Below are 13,755 nucleotides of genomic sequence, written 5' to 3'. Positions count from 1 at the left end.
GGTGGAAGGTGTCTCTGCCCATGGCAGGGGTTGAAACCAGATGATCTTTAAGGTCTCTTCCATCTCAAGCCATTCTATAACTCTTTGAAAAGCTGGAATATTATTATAGCTTATCTGTAGTAGGCTCTTCTAAATGAAGTTCTTTTTTCACCCACAGTATTAAAAGTAACCTGCTAAGCCCTCTCATTAGTTTGTTAACATAAGCACAGCCTTCTCAAGCTCCCAAAGATAATAGTGATGTAGCTTACATTGCCAGGAAAGCAGCAGTCTGAAAAGCCAGGAAATCCCTGCCGTAGGAAACAGCTACAATAACATTTGGGCTAACAGATGATTCTGCCTTGAGCGCTGGTTGTCCAGTGAGATGTACAGAACCACTGGCTTGCACAACCTGAAAACCAGACTAGACTGGAGTACCAATTGGAATCTCCTTTTGTTAGTATCTAAACTCTGTCTCTTTCAGCCAGCAAAGCTGGCATTTACTTTAGCAAAAGATTTACACAACCTAAGGAGTGTGAAACTTGGTCCTGTGCTATTGGTAGCAACAGTGATCCAACAGTCGTATCAAACCATCAGAACTGAGTCTGTTAAACGCAGCAATTTGTTATTTCATTCCAGGATTTCCAGTCTATCACCACAAAAACCCATTACACTGCTTTCTACTTTGGGAACACAGGATCATAATTAACGTGATTCTCTTGATGTTGCAAACAATGAAACATCAAATTTCAGCACTATGAATATAAAATAAAATTAGTTTCAAAATTTTTCATGTGAGTATGAAAATATTTTTTACAGTAATGCAGTTATTTAAAACTGGACTAAATGAATGATGTAATTAGCTTTCAGATTAAAAATTAAACATGTGCTTATTGTTTGTAGAGAGGATTGGTTACAGGCTTGCTTTTCCTTCTCTGGAAGGTTTGTGTTGTTTATGTTTGCTTTCCAGAAATACCTTCTATTTAAGTGCTAATAGAACTCCTAGTCAACATATTTACCCTTCACAGATTTCCATTATGTAAAAAGTCATTCAGTAAGACCAGTGGATTACAGATCTCTAAGTGCTTTCTCTCAATACGATTATATAAGTCTTTTAATACAGGAAGAGATCTGGACAAAATAGTTCACACGTGAGCAGCATTTGCTACAGTAAGTGTACAATAAAAGTGGGATTAGAAAATAATGTCTTTAACATAAAATTATCCACATGTGTTTAGGGAACAACAAAAAAAGGAAAGGAGATGGATGTATGTAGTAAATACCAAAGTTTGCTTTTTGTTATATACAACAGCATCCCAATGTTAAATGACAGCTTCTCTATAAAAAAAGGAGTATCCTATGCCCAAAGGGACAGAAGAAATAAAATATCCCTGAGTGGAACTGACTCCATTCTCTTATTATGTTTTACAGACTAAGAGTAAAACTATTTTAATTTGCTACATGCTGTTACCCATTTTACAGAAGACAATCCTTATCTCCCTCAGTTCCACACTACAAATGACTTTCTCCTGGAAGAAGGCAGGATTCCATCACCCATCCTCACAGCTTTCTGCTGTGGTACTGGGTGCAGCTGGGATGTGTCTTTAGCAGCTGCCACTGCAGAACGTGTGCAAAGGTGAAAAATCACAGGGCAGCACCAGGGCTCTGGTGGATCCTCTCAGCCAGCCAAGCACGAGTGTTCCATGCTGGAAGCAATGTGACTGCAAACACAAATCCAATCACAACCGCTCTGAAACCACCACCCACAGAGGCCACTTACCAAATGCAATTATGTTTGTTGCTTAGTTCCAGTCATTTGTGAGAATATCTACTGTGATTTACAAGAGTGACAGAAACTGAATTCTCAGCCCTCCACAGGGTCAGGTGGGTTTTTGTTTTCTTCTATTTCCTTTAATTGTATGTTTTATTTACACTGCATTGCATGACATTATTTATCATATATTTAAATCTCCACCAAATTAAACAAACTCACAAATCCTCTCAAAGCTAAGTATAATTCAGCTGCACAGAAATGAAGTCACAGCTATGGTATAAATGTGCTCTGTCATTTTGATCATTTCCACTGTGCATGAAATTATCACTGCAGTCTCTGATCAGTCAGGTCTGTATCTCACACACAAATCTTCAAGTAACACACACAGCTGAACTCACTGATGTGCCACAGCACTAAGAAACCACACAGCCAAACAACTGACTTTAAAAATCATGGGGCTTTTGAAAGAATAATAAAACTCACATCTCACAGTCATCTATGATTGTCTTGAGAAAAAAAATTAAATGCAATTTCTTTTTGTGATCCAGGAAAATCTATACAAAAATAGCATAAACTTTGGGGAGGGGAAAAAAACACAAGAAAGGGGAAATAAGAAAAAAAAGACAAAAGACAGTACTTAACTATTTATACCATATAAAATGACTGAGAACTGCCAGAGACAGCAAACATGATACTCCCTTAGCAACTTCATCTAATATGCTAATTGCAGGTGTAACTTAAGATATACACATTTGAATTCTGTGTCCTGGAAGGTGTGCTCCAAATGATTCCTCAAACAAGCCACCAGTACTGAGTCTGGTAAGAAATTACATGTGTGAAAACTATTCACATAACTAAAAGCTGCAGAACTAGAACCATCATTTCCATTTCCACAAGACGTGTAATCCATTTTGTGTCTGTTGGAAGTAGAACAGTTCCAGTTGTTAATACTATCTGTAACCTAGTTTTCTCATCTGCCTAATTTGTTGGAATATCATTTTGTATGAGGTTAGCTGTTTTGTTTTTTAATTTTTCTTTTTATCAATCTATATAATGGTGTTATAATCATAAACCTGCATTTCCTACATGTGACATTATTCACAATATGGAAATGATACTTGAAAACCTATAAAGGGAATAATCTATTTACTTTTCATATTAATTATTAAGTCTGCCTATTCATTGATACTGTATGAGCTAAACAATCTAAAAGCTTTAGCATGTCATTTTGAAGTGACCTGGAGGTATGTGAAATACCATTTGAAATAGCTGGAGGCAATTAAAAGATGTGTAGATGGGGCACTTGGGGACATGGTTTAGTGGTGGACTTGGCAGTGCTGGGTTAGTGGTTGGACTCAATGATCTTGGGGTTTTTTTCCAACCTAAATGACTCTGGGATTCTACAATACTGTAAAATAAGCCCATTTAAGAATCAGTAGACAAACCTAGTGAAGTCTCTGTATTTTTTTAGACTTGAAGCTGTCACAACTCATTATTGTAGACACTACATCTGCATGGGGCCAAAATGCATCTAAATTAAACCAAGAACTAACTTAGTATAATCATCTCCAACTCACAGGATAGCATGTAAACTAAACTGAATGATGAAATGTTGATGGACCTTGTTTTTCATCTGAAATCAATTATTAGTGGTGAAATCTGCACTGACCTGTCTGGGCAAAGTAATTTATGCAATGATGTAACAGAAGGAATGAAGTAATTTGATTGCTAAGTAGTGTAATCACATAGAAAAAACCCCAGAAAAATAATTTGAGAATCATTTCTATATATCTAGTGACCTAAACCGTTTTTTCTTAAACTTATGCTTTTTCTTGTCAGCAGAACTGTAGAGAAAAATGTTGAAGTAACCTCTGCATTGCTGAAATATGATGCCACAAAGAATTATTATCAGTGCAATAATCTTATGGTATTTTATTTGATGTAACTTTTGCGTCACTCAGAAGGGTTTCTTTTTCAATACAATACAATACAATCTGGTTTTGAAAAGAACCTGAAATACAAAATTATTTGGGGTCCATTAAGTACACAGTTGTATGTTCTGGCATAAAAGAAGCATGAAAGACAGCTGAATTCTTTACTTTTTAGCAAAAACACCTTTTTTTCTTTTTTTAATAATTTAATTTGGAGGGGACCTCTGACTCTTTCTCTACTCTCACACATGTATATAGCTAATTCTTGCTATGGGGAGACTTCTCTTCACACTGAAGTGCCCTGGATTCCCAGCCTACAACTGGCTCTAGAAGCATCATGTCCTTGTGCTGGAATCCTTCCACACGGTAATGCAACAAACTGGTGTGCTTGGTTTAGGATTAGTGATAGATTTTCTCAGATTTTCTCTTTTTTTTTTTTTTCTGAAATCACTCATAAAGCCATAGAATATTTAAGTACAAGTGAGATAAGCTCTGCATTCTAGCAGAATATATTGAAGAAAAAATCATCTAAGTTGGAGATGAAGGAACATGCTCCATAGATAACCTTACATCTAATTTGCCTTTAACAGTTATTCTATTTTCATGTGAGCTACCGCCAGCAGGTCAGCTATAGCTTTGAGGGGGGGATACTCTAGGAGCTGATCTTTTGTCTTTCTTAGCAAGAAACTGGAAGGGGGCAGAACTTCCCTTTGCCATCCTTTAACTTTGCTCACAGAGCTTCTGAGTGCTCATTCTCAGAACCCCCTGCAACCTCCAGTCCTGGTAACTGGGTCAGGTAAAGACTCACATGCTCCTGGAATTTCACACAAGATGACTTCAGCTTTGCAGTGAATGGATAATGAAATACTCTTCCAAAGACAGTTCTGAAAGAAGCCAAAAAAACTGCCAGCAGTAGGGTGTATCTGCTGACCCTCAGGAAAGGAATGACACCTTCTTAACAGGTGACTTATACTGCAGAACTGTGTGGAAAAATGCAGCAAATGGAGCAGGGAGGAAAGTTTACCTTAGCTTGCACTTGGCTGTGTTTGGGCCCAAAGAACTGCTAAGGATGCTGAGCTCAGTCTTGAACAGAGCTGTAACCCCAGCTCTGGCACTCTCTGGGTGTCTGAGGCCACAGCACCGTGCCAGCCACACATCCCATTTCCACTGCCCTGCAGGAATGCCTTTGGAACCAGACCCATGAGGTTTAATACCAGTGTGTGCCAATGAAACCAGGGGAGTTGTAATCATGGGGATAAAGCACCTCTGCTAGGAGGAAAGGCTGAGAGAATTGGGATTGTTCAGCCTGGAGAAGAGACAGCTTTGGGGTGACCTAATTGTGCCTTTTCAGTGCCTGAAGGAAGCCTGCAAGAAAGATGAAGAGAAACAATTAACAAGGGCCTGGAGTGACAAGGGGGAATGGCTTCACACTGACTGAGAGTAGGTTTAGATGGAATATTGGGAAAAAATTATTCCCTGTGAGGACAATGAGGCACTGGAACAGGTTGCCCAGAGAAGCTGTAGCTGCCCTGGATCCCTGGAAGTGTCCAAGGCCAGGCCTGATGGGGCTTGCCACAACCTGGGATAATGGAAGGTGTCCCTGCCCATGCCAAAGAGGGAACCAGGTGATCTTTAAGGTCTCTTCCAACCCAGACCATTTTATAATCCTATGCTTCATTTGCCAGGGTATCCCTGCTTTACATACTAGAGCACTTGTGAGCCTTTAGACTGTCCAAGATAAAAAAACCCAAACCAGTATTCCAGTTAGAAACTTAACACTATAATCACTGCTATTCTCTGGTATCAGATTTTCCGAGATATGTTCTGAAATTATGTTCCAGGGCTATCAGATATCACATTTCTGCCATACTAAGACAGTTTTGTATTTGTGTGGGCATTATGTCTGATTTGAAAGTGACACCATTCATTATTGGTACATGAGTACCTTCTACTTAAAATTCCTTTATGCTGAAATGATCTGACATGATGGACCCTAAATCTTCTTGATCTGCCATCAAGCTCATTGGATGTTAAATATTAAAAAACCTCAGTAGTTTATTAATATTTCACCAGTAAAGCAACTTTTAGGCAAAACACAATCCTAATAAGATGTATGCTTAATGAAGTGAAATAGTTAAACACACGAAGAGTGCAAAAGGCAAGCAAATATCAAGATGAATGTCATGATTTTAGATTCAAAGTGCCTTAGTAGAAAACAAAAAATTAATGAGCCTTGTGCTTCAACTGCCTAACGTGGTAATTACTGGTGAGCAAAAAGGATTAAATTAGTGAGGAAAGGGCTGCTCAGGTTAACAGATATCATTGGTTTTGCTTGTATACTCAGTGATAAGGAAGGGAAGGATAGGGAGGCGGGCTTGTCTATTGTCTGGCCATTCATTTTAGCAGCATCAGCTGGCTTGGCTGACCTGCTCTGCCCACTGCAGCCAAGCACCAGGGTGAGCTTATGGCCAGCTGTGTCTGGGCACACCTCAAGGTCATTTTTGGATTTGTCAGTTGACATTATCCAGCATCCCAATGCTTCAGCTGCTTCTTAACTTCATTTCAGTTCCAGTGACACACATCTCATAAAGCATTAAGTACAAGTTCAAATATAAAATCAAATTGAGAAGTTGTCAGAAGCATGTACACGTACGTGGGTATTTGCCAAATGCAATCTGGATTACAGATGGGAGAAGGATTTTCCAGGTTACATGTAAATACCATTCTTCTCAAAACTTCTCAACCTCTATCATCACCTTTTTTCTGCTTAATTTTTTTACAAATTAAAGAAAATTGAGGAACCAAAATCAATTAGCAAAATAAAATATTTCCTAAAGATTCAAAGAACCTTTCAAGGTTTTGCTACCTTGCTGATTCTTTTTTTTTTTTTTTTTCTGGTAACAAGGTACTTAAAATCCTCAAAACAGAAGAGCTCTGTAACAATAAACTAAAAGTATACATACTCCTCCAGTCTGGAATGTACTAGAACAAATTCAAACAACTTGGCAAACGTCACGTTTAACTACAGACCTAAAATGACTTTTGCTGTCAGCGTAGCTTGCTGTGGCATTGAGATAAGGAGATTTCTGCGAGGCCAGCTGGCGGGTCAGCAGCAGCATTACCAACACAAATCCGAGTCCTTGGCTCCTGACCCCGTGCTGACTCCCGGGGCTGGCACTACAGACCCTTCCCCGTGCTCAGGGGGGTTCTGGGCTCCGAGGAAGCTCCTGCACATTTACACCTTGCGGTGCTGTAAATACACTCTGAGCCCCCAGGAAGGGCGAGCCGGCCCAAGCCACAGCTTCCCAAGACACTTGAAGCCATCGCCTCGTTTCTCCCAGCCATCGCTGCCTTAAACCCTCTGTATTTCCTTAAGCTTTCGCCCCCGGAGGACACTCGCTACTTACCGGCTTAGGGCTGAGGGGGGCTGAGGCATGCCGGCGCTGTCCCGCCTCCCGCGGGCCTCCCCCGGCGCAGGCCCGCCCCGCGGCTGCAGTGGCTCCTCCGGGGGCGCAGGCGGCGGTGCCGGCCCGCCACGCCACGGGAGCGCGGCTGCCCCGGCGCCCTCCGCCTCGCCAAGATGAACCCGCGGCTGCGGCACTGGCGGGAGGCGGCCACGCTGCTGCTGGCGGCGGGCACGCCGGGCCGGCCGCCGCGCTCGCCGCTCGGCCCCTTCGACTACGAGCTGCTGCTGCTGCGCCGGAGCTCCCGCAGCGGTTTCATGCCCGGCGCCCACGTGTTCCCGGGCGGGCTGGCGGAACCGGCGGATTTCTCCGCCGAGTGGCTGGGGCTGCTGCCCGCCTCGCCGCACTGCGGGCTGGGCGCCGTGAAGCCGCCGCCGCCCGGTGGCAGCCGCGCCCCGATCTTCGCCACCGACCGGGAGAGCCTGGGCTCGCAGCTGCCGGGTGAAGTCGCCTTCCGCATCTGCGCTCTCAGGGAGACCTTCGAGGAGGCGGGGATCCTGCTGCTGGTGCCGGGGCGCGGGCCGGCCCCGCCGCTGCCCGCCGAGCACCTGCCGCCCGCCGCCGAGCTCGAGGAGTGGCGGCGCCGGGTGCGGGAGGACGCGTCCTGCTTCCTGCGGCTGTGCCGGCACCTGGGCTGCGCGCCCAACATCTGGGCGCTGCACGAGTGGAGCAACTGGCTGACGCCCGTGGGCAGGGCCGGCCGCGGCGGGCGCCGCTATGACACGGCTTTCTACCTGTGCTGCCTGCAGCAGCGGCCGCCACACGTCTCGCAGGACGACCAGGAGGTGACAGCCGTCCTGGTAAGAGGGCCCGGGATGCCCGGCATGCAGCACAGCCCGGCCGGGCGGGTGTTGCGATGGGAACGGCTGCTCCTGCCCGAGCCCTTCTCCCACGACCCCTGGCTCCGCCGAGACTGTACCCTTACAATTCGAACAGGGGTAGAATAAAATGGCAGGGGTTGGAATGGACCTTAAAGGTTATCGTGTCCCACCCCGGCCATGGGCAGGACACCTTCCACCAGAACAGGTTGCTCCAAGCCCCAATGTCCAACCTGGCTTTGCACACTTCAGGGATTCAGGGGCAGCCACAGCTTCTCTGGGTACCCTTTGCAGCGTCCCACCACCCTTACAGTAAAAAAAACTGCCTTCTAATATCTAATATAAAAATCCCCTCTCTCGATTTGTACCCATTGTACTCCTTGTCTCGTCGCTACAGTTCCTGACAGAGTCCCTTCCCAGCTTCCCTGTAGTCCCCTCAGATCCTGGAAGGTGCTGTGAGGTCTCCACACATCTGTCTCCTCCAGATCAATCCAAGCCCTCCTGATAAAGCTCCTTGAGACGTGAGGAAGGGAAGGGAGCTTTTACCTGCGCGGTGCCCCTCTCTGGACTCTTGGAGCTGCCACCATCACCAGAGGTGCAGCTGCAGCAGCTGTCGGGAGAGGGTTTTTGTGAGGTCGTTGCACATGATCCGTGTCGCATCAGATCCCTTTCACCGTGAATTTCTGTCTCTTTCCAAGGCAGTTGACAAACACCATTTTTTTACATTCATTCCTGCAATATAGCAGGGTTGTCGTGCCTCCTCAGTATGCTGCAAGAGATCCATGTGGTATATCCAGGTATATTCCAGGACTGCGTGAGATGCTAGTAATTTTTGTTTTTTGGAGTTTCCTGGAATATTTTAAGTAATATGCAAACTTGTTGAAATAGTCTAGTAAGATTTTTGACTTTTTTACCTTTTTTTTTTAAATTGAGCATGTAAAAGTAACAAACTTAATGAAGAAGCTCTAAGAGAACTCAAGGTCAGGTACATTAGGGTCCTTAAGTTTTTCTAGGATTCTGAAAAGTTTGCAAGTTAGAGGTAGATGAGAAACCAGACAGTTCTGTAAAAGCCTACTTAAAATTTTGGTATACTGATGTTGCTATATTTATTTATTTAAGAAATTCTGCTACAGAAATTGAAAAGTACCTGAAACCTTACTTTGAAGAGTTCATGCTGTAGTTTTGTTAATAATAGCATAAATCTACTGCAAACGATTATGCATTTATCTTTAAATTCACCATGTGAGATGAAATCAAGATTACCAATAGTTTAAACAAGCAGAATTATGATGAATAGCTGGGTGTTCATGCTCTGAAAACAATGCTTCTTGAAAGCAGATGTTTAGAGGTACTTTTCAAATCTCAAAGCATCATGGCAACCTCCAGTAACAGTGAGTTTAATGTTTTCAGTTGGTTTCAGTAAACTTTCATGCCCCTAAAATAAATGTCAGTTTGTAGTCCTGGCATGTCTGTGTGTAAAATAAAAATATATTGGGAAAAAATGAGTAATTTTTATCGATTGCTTGTTTTTCAGTTTTAAGAATGTCTTTGTTGTTGCTTTTGTGTAGCTTATACAAGGTTTTTATTGTTTTCAGAAGATATGGTCTGTTGCAAGCTCCTTTGTTGTATGGACTTCCTTGCTAAATGACTCTTCAGTTTATTCAGACTTTCTATCTGCTGCTGACACTATTATTTCAAGACTTGTTTTCATCTTGCAGTGGTCGTCACCTCCAGAAGCCATCGAACGCTTTAAGGCTCAGGAGATCTGGTTTCCTCCACCTCAGTTTTATGAATTCTGCAGGCTGTGCAACTTCTCTTCCCTTGAGGAGCTGCAGCAGTTCAGCTCTGCACGGGCTCTGGAGGGCTGTGAGCGCTGGATGCCTGTGATGCTGAATGCTGCAGACGGATTCATCCAGCTGCTGCCGGGTAAGGACACGCTGGAGGCTTCTCCTAAATGCACAGCATCTCATGAATGCTGTGTGCTGAAGCCACATGACATAAACCATCCTTAACTGAAAGGAAAATGCTCTCCTAAGTCAAGTTACTGCATGCTGTTTCCACCTTGTTTGCTACAGTTGTGACAGTGGCTGCAGTCAGAGACAAGCCAGGGCATCAGACAGCACAGTTATTTCTTAGTTACTCCCAGTCTGATTGTCTCACCATTGTCCTCATATGTGTATTTGTGAAGAAATTCCAGCATATCAGCTTTGTATAATCTGAAGGATGGTTAAAAACTCCTTCCTTTAGTCCTTTTCAGTGGGAATTCTCCTTTACTTCAGCTACCATATTGTGAGGGGTGGGAATCAAGCCCAGCTGCAGTATCACACCTTCCAGCTGCAGTGATAAGGCACTGGACTAAAACCATACCCTCAGCCATCTTCCTCCTGCCCTTTCTCCTGCTTAAGTCTCTCTCATTTCATAATCATGTACATGCAGCGTTAAGAAAAGCTGCAAAAAGCTGCATATACTATTTATTATTTTCTACTTTTCTGAGTTTGTTTTTCATTATGCTTTCCTTTTTTTTTTTTTTTTTTTTTTTTTTTTTTTTTTTTGTGGTCATAATTGACCCCTAGGATTACTGTATTTGGGGTTTATTATCAGTCTTGCACAAGAGTATAATGCCTTGATATAACAGAACAATTATTTACTTTAACAAAATAGAACAATATGCATTTCTGTTCTTAGTCCTGTCTTTATACACATGAAGAAGTGCTTGTCCTGTGCTCCACCTATTATATACACTCCTGTCTGGCCAGACTGTCATTACAGCATATTTATAGCATATTATCAGGAGTTCTGGAACATGCAACATGCACTGCAATGTCACTGACATACTTCAGAAATGTATGATTCTGTCTTTAAATTTGAAGATGTTTAGCGGCAGTTTACTTTGTGTTGCAAAACACATTTCCACTGATTTACATATACTGATAAATCCTAAAAAAGGATGTGAAAAGGCTGAAAAATAAGGTTGGCTATCTATAACTTAATCTTTTTTTCTACCCCCAGGAGATGAGTTATATCCAGAGGATCCAGATTATACTGGAGAAAAGAAAATTATTTTGTCAACAGATAAGAAGGTTGAAGATCTCATGAAAGAGGGTGGGGTATTTCACAGGATAGTAATGAAAGACATCAACAATCTTGCTGTCTATGTTAATATTCAAGCAAAATATAAACATACAAATCCACTGATGATAAAGTGTGATAATTCAGATTACAATAGCAGATTATAATATGTCTTGGGTTTAAATCTAGAATATTTTTAATTGCATATATGCTCACTGTGGTTTTGGTGCTTTTTAACTGTTGCCAAATAGTCATGAAAATATTTCTCTGTCCTGCCAAAGCATTATATCTGTATGTGTGTGTGGAGGCGCATCTATGTGTATCTAATTTCTCGAGTCTTTAAAAACAGAGCAGTTGTGCCACTGTTGGGTCACAAAGATCCTCTTCTCACTGAAAGTTTATATATATATATTATGGTTGGAAGAAGCAGAGAAGAGTTGTAGGATTCTTTGACTATGCTTCCCAAAGTTACCCACTAGATAACTGCAGTGTTAGAAATGGATAAAATCTCCCATTCCATATTTGTTGACATTTACCACTCTATTCTTTCTTTCATTTTGGGGACAAGCAATGTATGTACAGATACAGATATATACATAAATTAACTATAATGCACTTTTAAAAAGAATACTATAAAGTTAATTTTTATATTTTATATACTTAAATTCTTTCTACTAATGGTAATAATTCAAAACTACAATTTTCAAAGGTAGACTTAATTTAAAGGAAGTCATCTATGGAATTGAGTGCATTCTTTTTATCAATATATTTTTATATCTTCAAGTTGTAAACAATTTTAAAAAATAAAAAGTGTCATTTTTTTAGCTCCAAAAATATATCAACAACTTAAGGGAATAATATTCCTCCTTGATATACCCACCTCCATATTCCAATATCCCACTTTTTGCTTCTTAACTACTTTACTAATATAACTGAGATTTAAGAACTTCAGAGGAAACATTGCTACTTAATTTTTGGGTTGAATTTCTTTTCATTTGTTCAATAAGTGGAGTCAATGGAGCAGTTTTGTAAAATATCTGGAAGGAGAATTAATGATGACTTCAGTTTAGTCAGTAAAGTTATTCAGAAAGCTTTGTTCAGGTTTTGTTCTGTGTTTCAATTAAAACCTGTTGCTACAATTAGATGAAATTGGTTTGTAGTATTCATTTCAATTTAAAAAAATACTGAAAAAAAGGTGTGTCTTTCTCTTCTCCTCAGAACAGACCCAGGCTGGTGCTGGTTTTGCAGAGCTTGTTGAGGTTTGTAAACCTGTGCTGAACAATGACCATGTAAGCAGAGCACTGTGCATTGGGCAGTAGAACACCTGAATATTCTGGATGGATGTGACATTCCCTTTTCTCTTGTCACTGGAGACTTCACCTGCCTGCCCTGACTTCTCCAATGCAATGGAGAGTGCCTTAGGACACAGCCTTGCTAGTTCCCCCAGAACCCCATCTCATGTCACCTCATCAAGTCCCAAGGACTTGTGTATGTTCAGGCTTCTCAGATGGCCTTGAACTTGGTTTTCTTCTACAACAAAAAGCAATTTGTTTCCTTACCTTGAAGTTCAGGGATGTGGGAAATGTGGGAAGCATATCTGCAGCAAAAGCTGAGCCAAAAAAAAAGTCAAAGAAACCCTGTCAGCTCTATGTGCATTATCACTGAAGTATTGGGGATGGAGGTGTACATTTAACTTCTCCTTTTCCAATCAATATTCCTCTGGGAGCTATTTTTTTTTTATCAGATCCCTTGCCACATTCAGCTCCAGCTGTGCCTTAGCTCTCCTGATCCCACTCCTATACCCCCAAGCCCCATCCCTATATTTTCCCCTATGGGTACACATTCCTGCTTCCAGTGCCAGTACATTTCCTTCTTGCACTCCACTCAGACCAGAAGGGTCCTTCTCAGCTTCATTGGTCTCCTGCCTTGTCTGATTTCTTGCATATGAGAATCATGATTTTTTTGTGCTTCAAGGAAAAGATGTTTAAAGAACAGCCAGCTCTCTTCTCTCCTGCTCCTTCATCCCCAAGGGCAGTTTCCAGGAGTTCTCATCCAGTAATGCCTTCAACAAGTGACAGTCTTCCCTCCTAGAACCTTCACTTTATTCATCTGGACCATATCCCTCAAGATGACAAATTCAAATACACAAAGGATTTCTTTTATTGTTTTGCCTCTTAGGGCTATTCTACCAGTTTACTTTTATGGTAGAAAGTATTATGAGAAAATATTTTTGATAAATCATTTAGCACCTAGGCACAGCAGGAGTGTGGATATGGGAATGTGGGCAGGGAAGGTGTGCAGGGCTGATGCCAGATGTGTAGAAAAATGTGGAGTTTTGGCATTTGGGTTAGGTGAGGGCTCTCCCTGTGTCTGGCTGCGGTTGTATCTTCCTGCAGAGCTCAGAACTACACCAAGGACTTACACTAAGTTATTTCACCACTTCCACAGGGGCAGATCCCTATGAACTCTTTCCACTTGTCCCTTTACTTCTGGGTGCTACAGCTGCTTTCTGGTTTTTTTTCGAACTTTTCCAAAGAACGACCACTATTTCACCATTGCCTCTGCTACAGAGACTTTAAGCCTGAAATAAATTCCAAATCCCAAAGGTTCATTGTAGTAATTTCCCTCAAATCCCAGCATAATATTCTTGATTTAAAGTTCTTTGCAGTAACAAAGGCTTTTATTTTTTCACTATGAATTTGGTTTCCATTTTATACAAAAAC

At 41.8% G+C, this 13,755-nt stretch overlaps 2 protein-coding genes across 2 annotated transcripts in view; one reads left to right on the top strand and one right to left on the bottom strand.

The window, feature by feature from the left end:
• Positions 1-7,231, bottom strand: part of ANKRD27 (ankyrin repeat domain 27) — a 53,756-nt gene extending 46,525 nt beyond the window's left edge. The window contains exon 1 of the mRNA XM_009090819.4: positions 7,089-7,231. The gene's annotated coding sequence lies outside the window, so the exon portion shown is untranslated. The remainder of the gene's footprint in view (positions 1-7,088) is intronic.
• NUDT19 (nudix hydrolase 19) lies at positions 7,174-12,174 on the top strand. Its single transcript, XM_009090588.4, has 3 exons — positions 7,174-7,945; positions 9,682-9,889; positions 10,973-12,174. Exons 1-3 carry the CDS (start codon positions 7,262-7,264, stop codon positions 11,197-11,199), a joined length of 1,119 nt encoding a protein of 372 aa, XP_009088836.2. The 5' UTR covers positions 7,174-7,261; the 3' UTR covers positions 11,200-12,174.
• Positions 12,175-13,755: the final 1,581 nt, after the last annotated feature.

The sequence above is a fragment of the Serinus canaria genome, chromosome 11 (assembly GCF_022539315.1).
Source record: "Serinus canaria isolate serCan28SL12 chromosome 11, serCan2020, whole genome shotgun sequence".
NCBI lineage: Eukaryota > Metazoa > Chordata > Aves > Passeriformes > Fringillidae > Serinus > Serinus canaria.
The sequence above is the reverse complement of the archived record's forward strand: the minus strand, read 5'-3'. Positions and strand labels throughout refer to the sequence as shown.